Source organism: Lemur catta, chromosome 5, assembly GCF_020740605.2.
Source record: "Lemur catta isolate mLemCat1 chromosome 5, mLemCat1.pri, whole genome shotgun sequence".
Lineage (NCBI taxonomy): Eukaryota > Metazoa > Chordata > Mammalia > Primates > Lemuridae > Lemur > Lemur catta.
The window spans coordinates 34,276,470-34,295,933 of NC_059132.1; the positions used below are offsets into that span (position 1 = coordinate 34,276,470).

Below are 19,464 nucleotides of genomic sequence, written 5' to 3' on the forward strand. Positions count from 1 at the left end.
AGTGGCCATGGGGGAAGCGCCAGGGGCAGCCAGGGCAAGGAGGTGCAAGAAGCATTTGGTGACAAGCATGAGCACATAGGTGAGCTTGTTTATCATGCAACAAAGGATCAGCAGAACACAGTGAAAATATCTGTGAAGGAGGGGAGCCATGGAAAGAAAGGCTGAGAAGAAACAGCACAACACACACACACACACACACACACACACACACACACACACACACACACACACACACACACACACACCCCACACACACACACACACACACAATGCCTGGGCTTAGATGCCCATACTGCCTTTGTAACCAGGGGAAAGACTCTGGTTTCTAATACAAATAGACTTTGAGAAAGGATACACACACACACACACACACACACACACACCCCACACACACACACACACACAATGCCTGGGCTTAGATGCCCATACTGCCTTTGTAACCAGGGGAAAGACTCTGGTTTCTAATACAAATAGACTTTGAGAAAGGATCTTTGTAAAAGTGAAAAAATCCAGGGATTCATTTATCTTCTAGAGACTTTGTTCTTTGATATGTCATTTGGCTTGACTCAGGGAACAGAAAACATGATAACCAACTGCATAACGAAATTTATTATTACATGTAAAAAAACATCAAAGAGTAGATCTGATTTCAGCATGGCTGAAGACAGGAAGTTGATGTCATCAGAATATAATTTCTCTGTATCTCTCTCCGCTTTCTCTATTTGACTTCATTCTTAAAAAGGGGCTACCATTTGTCCTTACAAGGTGGCTGTCTGTGGCTCAAGGAAATATGTTCTAAGTATATGCCCAGGAAAAAGGAATGAGGGCCTCTCTTTCAGCATTTCCTGGCGAGGACCAGAGTATCAATGGCCCTGTTTGAGTCATGTGTGATACCTGCACTAATGTCTGTGGTCAGTAGACTTCCATTTGTACGTTTACAGGGCCCGAGTTATGTGTTCTACCCCTGAGCATGATGAAGTCAACACCTCTGAAGACATAAGGCTGAGGGTTGGGATAGTCCCCCTCAATGCAAAAGGTAATTGATTTTAGTTTCTAGAGTATGTATGACTGGATATCTAGACAGCAGCAAAAGATGTCAACTCCATTCGACTTCATTACTCCTTATATCCCATACCAGCTACTAATAACACTCATTGTTGGTTGATAGCAGAGTATTTCTGCTATTTGATGATAAGCCAACAGTGAATTTTAAAACCCCAATTTTTCTTACTAACAAATGGAGGAGCAGTAGTGTCTTTCATCAGGATATTCAATATATATGAGGCCAGATACCAGTTAAAGAGTATCTGCGTAAACAATACAGTAAGCCAAACCAAGAACATTTTGAAGCCACTATGGCCAGAGACACTGATAGTGAATATGATACAAAATTAAAAAGTGGCAAAACTGAGGGCAGAATTTAGGTCTCCTTATTTGCACGCCAGTATCCTTTCCTTCTTTGAGTAGGAACCATTCATTAGCCTAACACTCCTCATCTCCTTCTGGTATTTTACTTCTCCAACCACAGCAGGTGTAACTTTTCAAAGTACCCAGATAGATAGCTTAGGCTTGGGTAAATGAATGACTCCCTCAGTGGTCTCTGCCATTTGCAAACAGGATATTTTCTCTTTTGATCCATGTTTTTAAGTGGTATTAGTGGGGTAGGGTATGACCCTGCAGAGAGGCCTGTGATTTGTTGTAAGTTTAATACAGGGGAGTGTTAGTAACCCCTTTTGATGAATAGATCTCAGCTCCACCAAATGAAAGGTTACTTCAAACAATTGGTACACACAGATTGATTTCTACCAGCTCTTTTATTGTTTTGTTTATTGGTAATAAATGTAAAATTTGATTTTCCATTTTCCATTAGTTTTATTCCTTTGTTTCCCATTTTATTCCAAATTTGGGTACAGCATAGGGATGTGTTATTTAATTTACAGTCTCAAATTCCAAAAGAAATAATTTTCACAGTTAAACAGTGAAGAAAATAAGCAAGTCTAGGCACGCTGTTACCCATTAACTACATTTTCCATCTTTTTTTACTTTAATGTCGAGGTCAAATTCCCTAAAGAGAAGAGAAAAAATAAATTAGTATAATAAGGAAAGTGGACATTTCTCTTGAATGTACTTTCTCTTGTCTCCTAAATGAGGTACTGAAAAGGGAGCTGCTTTTACAATTCCCTAAATAACCTTCTTTTTTTGCATTCCTATTTGTAGCCACCACAATTTGTACATTCCTTCTCTGTGTCTTGATTATTCAAAAGGTGTTCTATGAAATTTTTCAACATTGAGTTTTTCTTCCCTTAACCCATTCCTATCTTAATACCTTTCCATTCAATGTAGCAATAACAGATTTTTTTTTTCTCAAGAGGTTGGGTAAAAGATAACCAGAGCAATAATGTTATGTGTAATTCACATAATTCACTCTCTGCTCAAAACTTTTGCGATGTTCACACTGCCCATAGACTATAGTCTATTCTTCTTACTCTGGTATTTATTAATACATCTCACAGAAAACTAGCCTCTGCTTAACTTTCTACCCTTACATGTTACTGTTCTCTAAATACATAACATTCCTTTCAACATAATCTTTATATTAAATTTCCCTAAAGACACTGCACACTTTCTCAATTCCAAAAGTCTTCCCTAACAGCACTGTGTAGCTTGATCATTCAATTTTCTTTTCTGTGTTTTGTTTCTTTAAAAATCCATCAAACTTTTCTTTCTTCAAGAGATTCCCCTCCCTCATCCCTATAATCTTAGATGTATTTGTGATCTGCTCATCTGTTTCAGGCATTGCAAACTAAATGCTCGGAGCCAAGCAGGTAACATAAGTAACTGATATGAGCTACCTCCACCACAGAGGAGAGTGGTGGGACTCTAGCTATTTGGAATGCCTAAACTCCATTTGAATGGGGGGCAGCTGCTGTTTATTTATTCCGTGTGAAACCCTTGCTTAGTATTGCTGTTATGTTTGAAATCTATATTTTGGCATAAAATCTTATTTTTGATATATTGTTTTTGGTCCAACAAAACCAAGGCTGCTTTCTATTTTCATCAACTTTGCTATGCATACATCCTTCTTCACAAATAAGACCCCAGGCTTCTGAAGAGTCTGGGGTATGTTTCATACAATTCTCTATTTTCTTACTACTTATTATCAGAGTCCTAGACTGAGTAGGCTGGAGGGATTCCTTTAAGGATGATAACTAGGACTCTGTGTCAATTCTGGCCAAGACTTGCACTCTTTATTATTTTTTAAAGATTTTACATTGTTTACAAGTGGTGAGTATCTCTCGGGGCTGGAAGTTCAATTCGCCAGGCTTTTCTTCAAAATACCACTAAAAGCAGAGACTGAAAAATTACTGTCCTCCCCTCACTAAGAGCATTAGGAATGTTCTTTTTGCTCCAAGACATAGAAATGGCATGAAGGTTAAGTTTAGATATGCAAGTCCCATGGAGAATTAAAGCAAACATATAGGTCATGATACCACTCCTGCCATTGGCATCAATTTTCTGTATTTTAGAATAAAATATGTCTGCTATGAACTTTGCTCATATTGGCCACAATGTTACTAAACCATTTTTTGCTCTTTTAACCAACAGGGGTTCTTCATTTGTTCTTAGATTGAGAAATAACAGGTAGAGTGGTCAGAGTACATCTGTCAGGGTTGCAGGCTAGAAAGGAAGCAAGGAAGGAAAGAGGAAAAGAGGCAGGGAGGAAGTAAGGAACAAATCACCATGCCAGGAATTATTACCTGGGAGATGACCTAAAAGAAGAAGGAAGGAAGGGAGGGAGGGAGGAAGGGAGGAAAGGAGGCTGGAAGGATGGAACGAAGGAAGGAAAAGAGGTAGGGAGGGAGGGAGGAAGGAAGGAAGGAAGGAAGGAAGGAAGGAAGGAAGGAAGGAAGGAAGGAAATTATTTCTTTCATCTCTTCCCCATTTTTGCCAGATTTGAGCTGCTGAGACTGTTCTGTGAAGTCACAGCTTCCTTAAGTTTCCTAGATGAGGCTGAAAGGAATCTAAAATAATCTTTGTGGGCAGTTGCAGAGTTACAGCCTGGTGGACCAAGGCCTACACTGTGTCTCTGCATCAACCTCTTACTTGCAGAAGGCCAGACCATTGTGGGAGAGTCTTTTTTATACCACTCTTTTTAGTGGTGTGTGTCCAAATACCACAGAGTGTGGGAAAAAAAATCTTATGAGGAAGCGCTAAATAAGACATTTCCAATTCTCTTTCCTAATTAGCTCATTCTTGAGAAATCAGCAGTTAACTGCATTCGAAAGGAATGATAGTGTAATTTATTCTACATAATCTGGTAATATTAATGCATTCTCGTTCATCTTTCTTCGAAACCAATGGTAGAGAATAGGTTTATTCACATTTTTCAGTTTGCCTTCTTTTCCTTTCAAGGCTATTTTAAGCATCCTCTGAGGACAGTACTCGCTCTCAACATGAGCATGTATTTCCTTTATTAAACTAGCTTCTATACCCTGCCTCTTTCAATACTCAGTAATAATCTTTATGATTGGGAATGTGACATTGGAAGCTCAGGAGGATTCTTTTCAAAAGAAGGTTTGCAATAAAGAGTTGGCTCAGCAGACTTGGGGTGCTTTAATCAGCTACTGGAGGTAGCCAATAAGCCCATAGAATACCCCACTTGATAAGAGTGTGCTTGTATACTTCGGACTTGGGCCTGCCAGACAGTTTATGCTAAGCCTGTGATTTATGTTGAATACCTGTTTTCACTTTCCTGGGGTCCTGAGACACTCTGTATGGGGAGCAGGGAAGCTGCAGACTAAGTAAAGATAAGCCATGCAGGTGTTCTATGCCTGTGTGACTAACTTTCATTAAAAAGCCTGAACACCAAGGCTTGAGTAAACTTTCCTGGTAAGTATGGAAATACTTCATACAAGTTTTCCCCCATCATAGCTAGGAGAATTAAGCATTGCCTGTGTGACTCCACTAGGAGAAGACAGCTGGAAGCTTATGCCCGAGCTCTCCTGGATGCCACTCTGTGCACCCTTTGTCTTTGCTGATTTTAATTTGTATCCTTTCGTTGTATTAAACAGTTATCATAACAGATTTTCTGAGTTTTGTGAGTCCTTCTAGCATCGTGGATTGTTAAACCTGAGGATAGTCTTGGAGACCCCAACATAGAAGATCTCACAGGCTATGTAGGACTTACTGACAAGACATAGGGCTAATTTGTAAAAACAAAATGGGGCTAAAATATACTATAAGACTATTATTAATTTTTTAATCTAAATTTCCTGCCAAATTTATTTGAAAGGCTAAAAATACGAAGAGTTGACTGTCAACTTTTATCCACATAAGAACGTATAATTACTTTGTTACTCATGTATTTTTTTATACCCATAGCTATGTCTATGTCTTTGTCTATATCTATGGCTCTGTCTGCATCTAAATCTATATATATTTCTAGCTACCAAACAACATTAATGGGTGTTATCCATAGGTTTGTCAATATGACTTATGAAAGAAAATTTCAGTGATTTTTGAAAAAATGGGTTCCCATTCATTGTTTGAATATAATCAATAGACTAAAAATGTGATCTCTGTACAAGTCTCCCAAAATACTATGTAATCCTTTCTCTCTTTTTTTAATAAGTCAACTTTGAATGTTAACTAAATTTTTTTTTAAAAAGTTCTCTTTACTGTATATGTAGTCTGTCTTCAATCTTTCATGAACGATGAAGGCTATTTTTAAAAAGTTCCATATGTTGGTAAAAACCAATTCCTTAGTTAAGATTATTTGAAATTTCTATAAAGAAGTATAGAGAAAAAATAATGGTATTTTATTTGAACTTACCACTTATCAAGGCAATAGAAACACTCATTCTGGTAAGTGAGGCCATTTGTAGCACAAATATATGCTGTTATATTAGGACAGCTTACTTCATAAGAAGGATGTGGTGGGTTATACATCTCACATGGGGGCTGCAAATATCATAAAATATCATAGGAATAATTATTATGATAATAGATTCTCTCCCATCTATTCCATGCCTGTCACTTTTGCCTCACATAGAAATACTATCAAATCTTACTAGTCAATTGATCTTTTTTAAGGATTTTCTGTGCTCTGGCTTCCATCAGGCTAGTATTTTTTTTTTTTTCTGACCATAGTGTCCCCACCCTTCCCATCATCTCTTAAAGTCATAACCATTATGATATATCTGTTTAAGCTTAAATGCAAAGTTTCATTTAACCTTGGTGTCCCAGTCCCAGGAACTCATTGTTAAGAAGTTATTGAGTAGAGACATTTACGTGTTTGTGAACTTCTAGAGGACGGGGCTCAAGTATAGTCAGTAGGAGTGAGGATTCTATATTGAGACTGGGACCACATCCCCCACCTGACTGGCACCCAGTGAGTATTACTACCATGTGAACACCTTAATGTTGATCAGTTAGTACCAATTTGATGGCGAATACATGTGGTGCATGTTCTCCCATCCTTGTGATACCTCACTTCAAAGGATGGGCTTAATCTCTATCCAGGATAATATAAGTGTTGCTAGTTCACGGTGGTTTTTTTAGTTCAGTAGTATTCCATGGTATACATATACCACATTTTATTAACTAATGGCCAGCAAACCTTTACAAAAGTGCTCAACATCTCTAATCATTAGAGAAATGCAAATCAAAACTACAATAAGATATCACCTAACTCCAGTGACAATGGCCTTTATCAAAAAGCCCCAAAACAACAAATGCTGATGTGGATGTGAAGAGATAGGGACCCTCTTACACTGCTGGTGGGACTGCAAACTAGTACAACCTCTGTGGAAAGTAATTTGGAGATACCTCAAAGAACTAAAAACAGAAATACCATTTTATCCAGCATTCCCACTACTAGGCATCTACCCAAAGGAACAAAAGACATTCTATAATAAAGACATCTGCACTCGAATGTTTATAGCAGCACAATTGACTATTGCAAAGATGTAGAAACAACCCAAGTACCCATCAATACATTAGTGGATTAATAAAATGTAGTACATGTATACCATGGAGTTCTTCTCCATGTAGTTTTAGATTTCTCATGCCAAGAAAGTAATTAAACTAGAAAGAGAATCCAGAATTAAGAAATTTAAATTTACCTCAGGCCTTCTAGGTTTGAAAATTTCTGCAAAAAAAGGACAGACACAATAAGTTAAAAGAAATAGTTCTCCATGGAATGTAATTTCATCTACTGAAATCATTGATTGAATAAAGAAATGTAATTTTATTGCTTATTTGCACAAAAGTATACAAAAGAATTTATAGTAACAAAATTTGTAAGTAGCATTCCTTTGTTAACTACTTTATCCATTTATTTTTTCCTTCATTTTCGTAGTTCTGATTTCATTTATAAATTTTCTTCAACATTGAGAAAAGAGTAAAAACTGGGATTGTATGTACAATTTATGAACCATTTTATTTTCAGTAAATTACTTGACTTTTGTCAGCTTTAGTTTCCTCTTCACTACAGTTGGGATAATTATATACGGTTTTAGGATTGTTAAAAAATCAAATATCAGGACCAGGCGCGGTGGCTCACGCCTGTAATCCTAGCACTCTGGGAGGCCGAGGCAGGTGGATCGCTCAAGGTCAGGAGTTCGAGACCAGCCTGAGCAAGAGCGAGACCCCATCTCTACTAAAAAAATAGAAAGAAATTATCTGGCCAACTAAAATATATATAGAAAAAATTAGCTGGGCATGGTGGCGCATGCCTGTAGTCCCAGCTACTCGGGAGGCTGAGGCAGTAGGATCCCTTAAGCCCAGGAGTTTGAGGTTGCTGTGAGCTAGGCTGACGCCACGGCATTCACTCTAGCCCGGGCAACAAAGTGAGACCCTGTCTCAAAAAAAAAAAAAAAATATCATATAGAAGTAAAATATAAGGCCAGTTCCTACCAAGATATTGAACTAAAGAGGGCACAGTGATGACAAGAAATCTGAAGGACACTTTAACCCTGACTCAAGCATTACAAAAACGATTCATGTAACCAAAAACATTTGTACCCCCATAGTACTTTGGGGGGCAAAAAGAAAAGGAGTTCACTGGCTTTTGGGAGACTGGTTTTGTGGACTGGTTTCGTGAGGAGTCCAGATGTTGCCTGGAGACAGAGGGTGACCAGCTGGCTGTGGAAAATAAAATATGAAAAAAACTATTTTATTTTCCACAGCCAGCTGGTCACCCTCTGTCTCCAGGCAACATCTGGACTCCTCACGAGTTCTGCTCTTACTTGTTTCTCACTGTTAAATAATATTTAAAATATCATAGAATATTCTAACTTTCCAAAATTTAGAGTTTCTAAAAGTTATAAGAGAAAGCCTGAATGATATTTAAAAATCTTCCCACAAAGGAAACAACAAGTCTACCAACCTTTTTAGGAATAGATCACGCTGATTACATATACATTCTTCCAGAGAATAAAAAGAATGAGATGTTCTTATCTCCTCCTAAAAAGCCAGACTATTTAGTGACAAAAGCAATTAGATATAGCTATAAAAAAATTAAAATAAATGCCTTGATCTAGTAAAAATAAAATTACACATATATACTGCATCACTCTTTCATGATAAAAACCCTCAACAAACTAGGCATAGAAGGAGCATATCTCAAAATTATAAAAAGCCATATATGACAAACCCTTGGGCAATATCATACTGAGTGGGGAAAAGTCAAAAGCATTCCCCCTAAGAACTGGAACAAGACAAGGGTTCCCACTGTCACCACTTCTATTCAACACAGTACTGGAAGTCCTAGCCAGAGCAATCAGACAATATAAAGAAATAAAGGGTATCCAAATACGGAGCGCGGAGGTCAAATTATCATTTTTTCACTGATAATATGATCTTATATCTAGAAAATCCCAAAGACGCTACCAAGAGTCTCTTGGAATTGATAAACAAATTCAACAAAGTCTCAGGTTACAAAATCAATGAACACAATTCAATAGCATTTCTATATACCGATAACTGTCAAGCTGAAAGTCAAATCAAAGACTCAATGCCATTCACAATGGCTATAAAGGAAATAACATACTTAGGAATATACTTATCCAAGGAGGCAAAAGATCTCTACAAGAACTACCAAACCTTGATGAAAGAAATTGCAGATGACATAAACAAATGGAAAAATATATCATGCTCATGGATTGATAGAATTAACATTGTAAAAATGTCCGTACTGCCCAAAGTGTTTTACAGATTTATGCAATTACCACCAAAATACCAATGTCATATTTCACAGATTTAGAAAAAATAATTATACACTTTGTTTGGAACCAAAAAAGACCCCAAATAGCCAAAGCAATCTTAAGCTAAAAGAACAAATCTGAAGGCATCAGATTACCAGACTTCAAACTGAACTACAAGAGTATATAACCAAAACAGCATGGTGTTGGTACAAAAGTGGGGACATAGGCCAATGGAACAGAACAGAGAACCCAGACATAAAACCATCAACCAGGCTGGGTGCAGTGGCTCACTCCTATAATCTAGCACTCTGGGAGGCTGAGGTGGGCGGATCGTTTGAGCTCAGGAGTTTGAGACCAGCCTGAGTAAGAGCGAGACCCCATCTCTACTAAAAAAATAGAAAGAAATTAACCAGACAACTAAAAATATAGAAAAAATTAGCCGGGCATGGTGGCGCATGCCTGTAGTCCCAGCTACTCAGGAGGCTGAGGCAGGAGGATTGCTTGAGCCCAGGAGTTTGAGGTTTCTGTGAGTTAGGCTGATGCCACGGCACTCTAGCCTGGGTGACAGAGTGAGACTCTGTCTCAAAAAAGAAAAACCATCTACCTACAACCAACTGATCTTCAACAAAGCAGACAATAATATACACGGGGAAAAAGAAGCCCTATTCAATAAATGGTGCTGGGAAAATTGGATAGTCACATGCAGAAGAATGAAACAGGATGCCTATCTTTTACCACTTATAAAAATTAATTCAAAATGGATACAATGGATAAAAATGTAAGGCATGAAACCATAAAAATTCTGGAAGAAAATGTGTAACAAAATCTTCTAGATATTGGCCTAGCCAAAGAATTTATGACTAAGACTCCAAAGGCAATTACAGCAACAGTAAAAATAAATAAATGGGACCTGATTAAATCAAAAAGCTTCTGCACAGCAAATAAAATAATCAACAGAACAAATAGAAGACAACCTACAGAATGGGAGAAAATATTCACAAACAATACATCTGATAAAGAACTAATATCTAGAATATACAAAGAACTCCAGCAAATCAGAACCAGAAAAAAACAAACAGCTCTTTAAAAAGTGGGCAAAAGACATGAACAGAGATTTTTAAAAGAAAATAGACAAGTGGCCAGCAAACATATGAACAAATGTTCAACATCACGTATCATCAGGGAAATGCAAATTAAGACCACCATGAGATATTACCTTACCCCTGTCAAAATGGCTAATATTAAAAAAAATCCCAAAACAATAGATGCTGGTGTAGATGCAGAGAGAAAGGAGCACTTACACACTGTTGGTGGGACTACAAATTAGTACAACCTTTATGGAAAACAGTATAAAGATTTCTCAAAGACCTAAAAGTGGACCTTCCATTTGATCCAGCAATCCCACTACTGGGTATCTACCCAAAGGAAAAGAAGTCATTTTATGAAAAAGATACTGTAGAACAATTCACAATTACAAAGATGTGGAATCAACCTAAGTGCCCATCAATTCATGAGCAGATTAACATAAGGTGGTGTATATATATATATATATATATATATATATATATATATATATATATATATGCCATGGAGTACTACTAAGCCATAAAAATTAATGAAATAATGTCTTTTGTTGCAATATGGATGGAGCTGGAGACCATTATCCTAAGTGAAGTATCTCAGGAATGGAAAAACAAACACCATATATACTCTAATAATTTGGAACTAATTGATGGGCATACATGGGCACAGAGAGAAGTAAAAGTCATTAGAAATCAAGAATGGGGAGGACTGAGTAGGGGAGGGATAAAAATCTACCTAACAGGTACAATGAACAGTATTCAGGTGATGGGAACGCTTATACCCCTGACGTAAACATTACAAAAGCTATCCATGTAACAAAACATTTGTATCCCTTTAATATTTTGAAATAAAAAACTACAAAGATTTTCTAGATATGACACCAAAAGTATGATCATTAAAAAAAGATAATTTGACTTCATTAAACTTTAAAACTTCTGTTCTTTGAAAGACAATTAAGAAAATGAAAAGACTAACTAAAGATGAAAAAATAATTCCAAGTCACATATCTGCTAAAGGACTTTTATCCAGACTCTTAAAATTCAGTAATAGTAAAACAAAGAGCCCAAGAGACCCTTATCCAAAATAGAAATATGGATGGCCAATAAGCACATGAAAATGCTCAACATCAGCAGTCATTTGTGAAATACAAACTGAAACTGGAGTGGAACTCCACTACATGTATATTAGAATACCTAGAATTTAAAAGACTGACCAGACCAAGTGCTATTGAGGGTGTTGAGCTACTGGAACTCTCATACATTGCTAATGGGTATGTAAGATGGTATGGTAAAACCACTTTGGAAAATAGTTCGGCAGTTCCATAAAAATTCGAATACACTCTTACCATATGATTTAGCCATTCCACTTCTAGGTATTTATCCAAGAGAAATAAAAGCATAATGATACACTTAATAATATATCCATATTATTAATCCATAATGTCAATAGGTGAATGAATGAACAAAATGTGGTATATCCATACACTGGAATATCTCTTAGATATAAAAAGGGATGAACTATTGATTCATATAACTATTGATGATTCTCAAATCGATAAGACTAAGTTTAAGAAACTAGATTTAAAAATAATATATATTGCATGATTCCATTTATATAAATTTATAGAAAATGCAAGCTACTTTATAATGACAAAAAGCATATAATTGTTTGAATATGGAGTAGGTTGAAGTGGGGTGGGTGGGAAGAAGGAACAGCAAAAGGAATCAAGAAAACTTTTTGTGGATGAGGGATATATTCACTATCTTGATTATAGTGATGGTTTCTCAAGTGTATAAATATGTCAAAATTTATATAGCACACTTTAAGTATATTAAAATTATATTGACAAAGTTTATTATTTGTCAAATATACCTTAATTTATCAGTTTATAAAAATCTCTGAGTTGAGAATATAGATAGATGTATTTAGATTTTAGAGGGAGAAGAAGAATTTCTTTAACAAAATACGAAAAAAGGCTTGTTGTAAATGAAAAGTTTGAGAAAGGTGACTCCTTCAATATTAGGAATTTCTAGTCACCAAAAAGACTCATTTAAGGCGGTGAAAAGACACTTTAAAATCTGAGAAAAGATATTTCTACAAAAAAAATCCCACAAAGGATTTATATCATTATATAGATAGACAAGAAGATAGATAATCTCCTAGATATTTGTAAGATGAGTTAAAGCAATCCAGTAGAAAAAAAAGGCAAAAGGCATAAATAGGAATAACATAAAAGAAGAAACACATATTGCCCATAAACCATATAAAGATTTTCAGCTTTTTTGGTGATCAAGGAAATGCAAATCAATATGAAAGTGAGATTAGATTGGCTAAAATTTTTAAGGTTAGACAATATCAGGTGTACTGGTTTGCAGGTGTATACTAGTTTCCTATTGTAAGAAATTGTCACAAACTTAGTGACTTAAAATGATACAAATTTATTATCTTACAATTCTGGAGGTGAGAAGTCCTAAAATCAAGATTTCAACAGGGCTGCATTCCTTCTGAAGTTTCCAAGGAAAAATCCATTTCCTTACCTTTCCCAGCTTCTATGTACATGGCCCTCTCCCTGTGTCATACTAACCTCTGCTTCCATTGTCACATCTCCTTCTCTGACTTGAGCCCCCCTGCCTCTCTCTTCTAGGTTCCCTGTGATTATATTGGTCCCACCTGAAATCCAGGATAATGTTTCCATCTCAAAATCCTTAACTAAATCACATCTGCAAAGTCCCTTTTGCCATGGAAGGTAACATAGTCATAGGGTAACATAGTCATAGATTCTGGTGATTAGGACTTGGATATTTGAGGAGGCCATTATTCTATCTATAACAGCAGGTAGCGTGGATTTTACATTTATGTTTTTGGGTTTTTATTACTCAACTATGAAGGCACACATATCAGCGCAACGTCATTCACAAAGACACTTTTTATTCTTCATTGACTTTATTATCATATTTAGAGAACCTTTTAAAACGCAGATGAAAAATGTATCTTTTTTTTTAGGAGAAAAAATCATATCTACATAATGTATTGTTTACCATGGAGACATTACAATTTTCTCTTCTCTAGAGGATTTTTTTTTTTTTGAATCAACAAAATAGAAATGAGGATAAGACTCCACGATGTAGAAAACAAGTCTGATTTTTCTATGTAGGGAAATATATCTTAATAATACCCGACTTGGATTACCAAGCCCAAAGGCCTATATTTCAGTGAAACGTTACCCATACAAAGCCACAAATGACTTTTTTTCTTTCCTACAATTTTAAGAAAATCAGATATTTATCTCCCAAAACCTCTAAGGTTGCTCACCTGAGAAAACAAGATGTACCAAGGTAGAGTATACCAGGAACAGTACGGTTTGGCAGGGAAAGGCAGCCATTGGATCTCATAGAATGTCCTTTGGGGAGGCCTGTGGACATACCCAAGACAGTTTGTTCCCAACCTCTTACACAGCTGGCTGTCCACACAAGAGAACCCAATACCCTAAGGGGGTGCCATTCCCATACACTTGGCTGTGGTGGTCTCACACTGCCTAGTCTCTAGGAATTCAGGCCTGAGAGAGCCCCCCTGCTCTAAGAAAGAAGAGAAAAACCGTAAAAATATTTTTTTTCTCCCAGCAACCAGCTTACAACCATAGTCCTGGACTAGAAAAGAAATTAGGCTCAAGACTCATCAGGGTTGACCCAAGGTATGTTTCATATACATAGGTTCACCCTAGAATTTATTATCTAAACTAGGACATTCTTGTTAGTGAATATGGACATTCAAAGAATTCATAAGAATTCTGAGATAACTAGTGTAAACTGAAGGCTGTCCTTTACCGCCTGGGACATGTCACCCTGAAACACAAGTCATTTAATTCCTTAGGATGGACCCATTTCTTCCACACACACTGAAGCCCTTCAATTCCTAGTTAAATTTCTCTTTGACGGGCCAGTCACTTGGGCTCAAACACAAAAAATTGATTAAAAATGGAAGTGTTTGTCCTGGATAATAAAAATTATGTGTCCCTTCTCTGATGCAAGAATCAGAAAAAAAGATATATATCTCCATAAGTATCTATGTCTATCACATTGAATTGATTTATTGCAATGAGTGAGATGCTATAAATCATAGACTTTGGAGTCAGAGATACAGGAGTTGAAATTCTAAACTCATCATCTCTTAGAAGTATGAGTGTCAGAAAAGGTATGAACTTCATAGGATATTGAGACAATCTACTGATATTATTGGCAACTTTTTCAGCCAAACTTTTCTTTGTAGGGAAAGAAATATTTAGGCACAAAGAGATGATATTTTCCAGTTCCCTTTCTCTATCTTTCTCATGCCCAATTCTATCCATTCTGGTTCTTTTCAAAATTGTACCGGGGGCATGTAGAGAAATAAGGGAGAACCGTATTAAGAGTGAGGTTTTTTTCTGCTTTCATGTGCAAAGAAAACAAAAGGGGGGTGTTGCAGGAAAACTAACCCCCAAAAAGGGGGAAACCTACTGACAAAGAGGAAAACTGAAGAGATCCCACCATTGACTTGGACTAAGAATAGAGGAGGCAAAAAGAAGTTACCTGGATGCAGTGACTGAACATCAGCCTGCTGTAGCCACTTTGAGGTCACAGCCAGCGTTGAGAAGAGCTGCTGTTCCGTGAGTCCGTGGCCAGGGTCATGAGCTGCAGAGGCGCAAGCTGCTTGCATGGCTGAGTGATTGGCATGAGTTTGCTCTAATGGCATTTCTGAGTTTGATCCCTCTTCTGAACCACCCCCTTTGATGGCCGTGCTCCAGCAGACAGGGACAAACCTGGAGGTTCTGTACTTTTGTGTTCTGGTTATGGATCATGAGGACAAGAAGTAACAGCATCCAGAAGATCTGATATTAGCAAAGCAAATTAATAACCTACCACATTCCAGACCATTTGGTGAATTTTCTCTAAATTCAAGACTGGTTCCAGTTCTTCCCTCTACTTCTAATTCTAACAAATTGTACCTGTTCTATCTTTCTAGGATATGATTTTTTTTCTTTTCTGTTAGCCTGGGAAACTCCAACATCCCAAACAATAATCTTTGCAATACCCAAGCCTCCCAATTTCTCTACTTGTTGCCCTCGGATACATACACCTTAGCCTAAAAATTGGCCATTATGTAGAAAAATTCTATCGCAAAGCAGACATTAAACTCTCCTAGAGTAGTTACTACTCCTTTTGTTGCTTTGCATTCCTGTGCCAGCCCAAATCCCATAGTCTCATTTATATTTAGCTCTTTGACATGTCCATCCTCTCTTGATGTCCTGCTCTCCAGTCTTCCCTCCTTCTTCCAAGTTGGAATAAATTCAGCTTCTCATTTTCCTGCTTCAGTCCTTGACAGTGCATGATAGAAAAAATTCCATGCAATGGACTCTACGAAACTGCTGTCTTTGCTACTTACCCAAGCCCATTAGACTCCTAAGGAAGCCTCTTAAGTAATGTCATGTTGCTACTCATGCTACCTGTCTCATACCGTTTCCTTTCTTTTATCCAGCTCTTTTCTACTACCTGATTCCAAGTCACCGCACTGCTTTGATCGGAAAACACTTCTTTCCTACTGAGTAAACAAGCTTCGGGATGAACTAGCCTCACATTTTTCCCCTTTATTTTAAAATTCCAGAAACTTTATCATCTACCCTTTTTTCCCCGATTTTTATCCTCCACTCCATTTACCTAGGGATCTACACATGCATTCCTTCTTTTCTTTCTGTCAGTACCTGGCTATGTAGTTTACATTCCTCATTCCATATATTCCTCACAGTAATCCTGTGAGGTATATAATTCTCTGAATCTTGTATAAGAGAAAAAGAAACTAGGGTAGGGACAATTTGAAGAGATAATAATTCATTTGCTGAAGCTACTAACTAGTTACTAGCAATGCTACAATGGGCAGAGATAGGATTATTACTAAAGCCCATGTTCACTTGCTATCTTTACATTATCTCTTAGCTTCAAAAATGAATGTTCCCTTAAATTTGTTCTCCAACAGCCTTCTTAGAACCCTACCATAACTGTCTTGTGTGATACATTTTGCCTTTGTGGCCCAGCATTTTTGATTTCCTCTTCATCACATCTCACTTTTCCTCCCCCAAATCCCAAGATCTTTTCAAAATACTGTGTTCTGAGTAATTCAACTCTATGCTCTGTGAAGGAGAAGACCCTGTCTGTACCTAATTTTGACCTTGTAGCCACAGTGAAGAGTATTTTTTTTTTTGCCACATGATAGGTATTCAGTAAATATGTACAGAAAGAAGAAAGAAAAGAATCCATTCATCACTATTTTTTTGTTTATTTATCGTGTTCTTAGATATTCTTGAAAATATGTCTTCCCAGATGTATTTTAGAAACATTGTGTCTAGTCCACCAATAAATAACCTTACTGGAATTTTGACTGGAGTCACATAAATTTTGGAAAAGGAACATCATTATAATACAGTCTTTTCTTACATTAATGTAATGTGCCTTCTTTTTGACTTGCAGTATAATTTTTCCATTCTCTTTTATATGCAGGTATTTCAAGAATGATATTTGTAACACACAAATCTTATCTTGCTGCCCTACTTGAATCCTCCATTAGCTCTTCATTGCTCATATTTGGGTTTATTTATGATAAAACTTGGATATGAAGAAAGTAATGTTTTACTTTGTATAACTGAAATCAACTTGTTCATTTTAATTTAGGATAAAGTTGCTCTGTTTTTCTCCCCCTGAATAAAAACACATCCCACATTCCTTGCATGATTTTCATACAATTTGTTTCCCTTTGCCCTATCTCTAGTGGTTTCATGCACATATGTTGATTATAATTTTTACCATCAGCAACCTTTCTTTTACAGACAGAACTAGAAAGTGGAGAATTGTGAATTGTCTACCATATATCAGCACTGTGTACCAGATCAGCAAATTTTATGAATATACCATAATTTTTATAGATATGTGCTTCTTCAAAGTATAATTTTCCAATGTGGCAAAAGGATCAGATTTATTAACAGACTCACATATATTTAATCTCTCTGTAAAAACAAGATACCAAAAGTACATAAGCTTCAACTTGGGCTTAATAATGAATGTTTCAGTAGTTTCTTAGTTAGAAATGTTTTACATCTTTAGTGAATATCTATTACTTAACTTTGCATACATTAGGGCTGCAGTTACCAAACAATTATTTTATTTTATTTTATTTATTTTTTTCAATTATGGCTACCCTGGCTACATTACCCTTAAGCTTTTATTTCCACATACTTGAATTGAATCATGTAGTTCTTCACTTCTTCTTCTTTTTTTTTTTTTTTATTTCAGCTCATCATAGGGGTACATAAGTTCGGGTTATATACATTGTCCATGTCCTGCCCATCCCCCTGAGTCAGAGCCTCAAGCATGTCCATTCTCCAGACAATGCGCCTGGTACTCATCATGTAGTCATACCTCCATCCCCTCCCCCTACCCCCACCTCCCCGAGTCAGCACCTTCAAGCATTTAATTGACAAATAATATATATATATACTTATGAGCACAATGTAATGTTATAATACATGGTATACAATGTGGAATGAGTAAATCAAGCTAAGTAACATATACGTCACCTCACATTATTACTTTGTGGTGAGAATATTTAAAATCTACTCTTTTAGCAATTTTGGAGTATACAGTACATGATTGTTAACTATAGTCAACATGTTATGCAATAGATCACTAGAACTTATTCGTTCTAACTGAACTTTATACCCTTTGAATAACATCCCCGCTTCCCCTGTCCACACCTTCTCACTCCTCCCCCTGCCATAGTCCTTTGGTAACCACCATCCTACTCTCTACTTCTATAACCTTGACTTTTTTGGATTCCACAGAGATCATATGGTATTTGCCTCTCTGTGCCTGGCTTATTTCACTTAGCATAATGTCCTCTAGATGCATCCATGTTGTTTTAAATGACAGAATTTTCTCTTTTAAAAAGGCTACATAGTATTCCATTGTGTACATGGACACATTTTCTTTATGCATTCATCCATCAGTAGGTACGTTTTTGTGGATAAATATCTATTGTGAATAATGCTGCAATGAACATGGAAGTGCAGACATCGCTTCAACATACTGATTTCTATTCTTTTGAGTATATACCCAGAAGTGGAATTGCTGGATCATATGGTAGTTCTACTTTTAGTTTTTGAGGAACCTCCGTAGTATTTTTGAAAATGGGTATACTAATTTATATTCCCACAAAGAGTATACAGGGTTCTCTTTTATCCACATCCTCACCCACACTTATCTTTCATCTTTTTGATAATAGTCATTCTAACAGATGTGAAGTGATACCTCATTGTGGTTTTAATCTGCATTTCCCTGATGATTAGCAATATTGAGCATTTTTTCATATAACTGTTACCATTTTTATGTCTTCTTTTAAGACCTTTCTATTCAGTTTCTTTTCTCATTTTTAATATGGTTTTTTATTTTCTTGTTATTGAGTTCCTGTTATGTTTTAGATATTAACTCTGCTTATCAGGTAATTTGTAAATAAATTCTTCCATTCCATAGGTGTTTCTTGCAGTTTTTCAAGATGCTGGGAGTGATGGAGATGAAGCGTTGGTTTCCTGATATATTTTGAAGGAAGTGCTGAAAGGTTTTACCCTCAGATAAATTTGCTACCTTACTTCTGTACTCACAATCCAGGCTGCAGCTGGCTAAACACAGTTGGTGAGTGACAAAGATCTGAAGGCTGTGGTGGTAGAAAGAAACGAATGCCAGCTGAAACTTCTCTCTTTTTAGGCTTATCTCTACCTCTCTGAGTCACCAGGAAGGACTCAGATGAGGTCCTGGACTTCAGCCCTTCCCTAGTACACCTTATCAGGCAGAGTCATGGAAACATGAGCTTCTATACCAAATCAGACTCCTAAGAAGCACAATCATGATAAAAGAAAGACAAAAATCAGAACACTATAAACCAATAAAAACAATAGGTACAAAAATACAGCTAGATAGAAGGAATAAACATTAGTGTTTGGTGGAATAGAATGACTATGGTTAACAATAATTTATTGTATATTTCAAAATAACCAAAAGAGTAGAATTGGAATGTTCCTAACACAAAGAAATGATAAATGCTTGAGTAATGGATACCCCAATTACCATGATTTGATCATTACACATTGCATGCTAAT

The 19,464-nt window shown here is 36.5% G+C and overlaps 2 protein-coding genes across 5 annotated transcripts in view; one reads left to right on the forward strand and one right to left on the reverse strand.

The window, feature by feature from the left end:
• LOC123638115 (ovomucoid-like) overlaps positions 1 to 19,464 on the forward strand; it is an 88,449-nt gene that overhangs the window by 40,627 nt on the left and 28,358 nt on the right. Inside the window, exon 1 of one of the 4 annotated variants that reach the window (XM_045551479.1) lies at positions 18,854 to 19,000. The exons of 1 other annotated variant lie outside the window; for it this stretch is intronic. The gene's annotated coding sequence lies outside the window, so the exon portion shown is untranslated. Of the gene's footprint in view, positions 1 to 18,853; positions 19,001 to 19,464 lie in introns of those variants that run through there. 2 more of the 4 variants (XM_045551485.1, XM_045551483.1) reach the window with 2 other exon arrangements.
• On the reverse strand, positions 1,828 to 15,078 carry LOC123638114 (serine protease inhibitor Kazal-type 13-like). The gene is made up of 4 exons (XM_045551477.1): positions 14,855 to 15,078; positions 7,125 to 7,150; positions 5,834 to 5,961; positions 1,828 to 2,065 (listed from the first exon to the last, which is right to left on the reverse strand). Exons 1-4 carry the CDS (start codon positions 15,015 to 15,017, stop codon positions 2,017 to 2,019), a joined length of 366 nt encoding a protein of 121 aa, XP_045407433.1. The 5' UTR covers positions 15,018 to 15,078; the 3' UTR covers positions 1,828 to 2,016.

Bases quoted from the DNA above. Each gene is read 5' to 3' on its own strand.
- LOC123638114 (XM_045551477.1), bottom strand. From the start codon at position 15,017: ATGCCATTAGAGCAAACTCATGCCAATCACTCAGCCATGCAAGCAGCT. The intron at 7,151-14,854 runs GTAACTTCTTTT...CTTTTTTTGCAG, and splicing joins TGTTCAGTCACTGCATCCAG to AAATTTTCAAACCTAGAAGG. The intron at 2,066-5,833 runs GTAAGTTCAAAT...TCTTCTCTTTAG, and splicing joins TTCTATTGCCTTGATAAGTG to GGAATTTGACCTCGACATTA.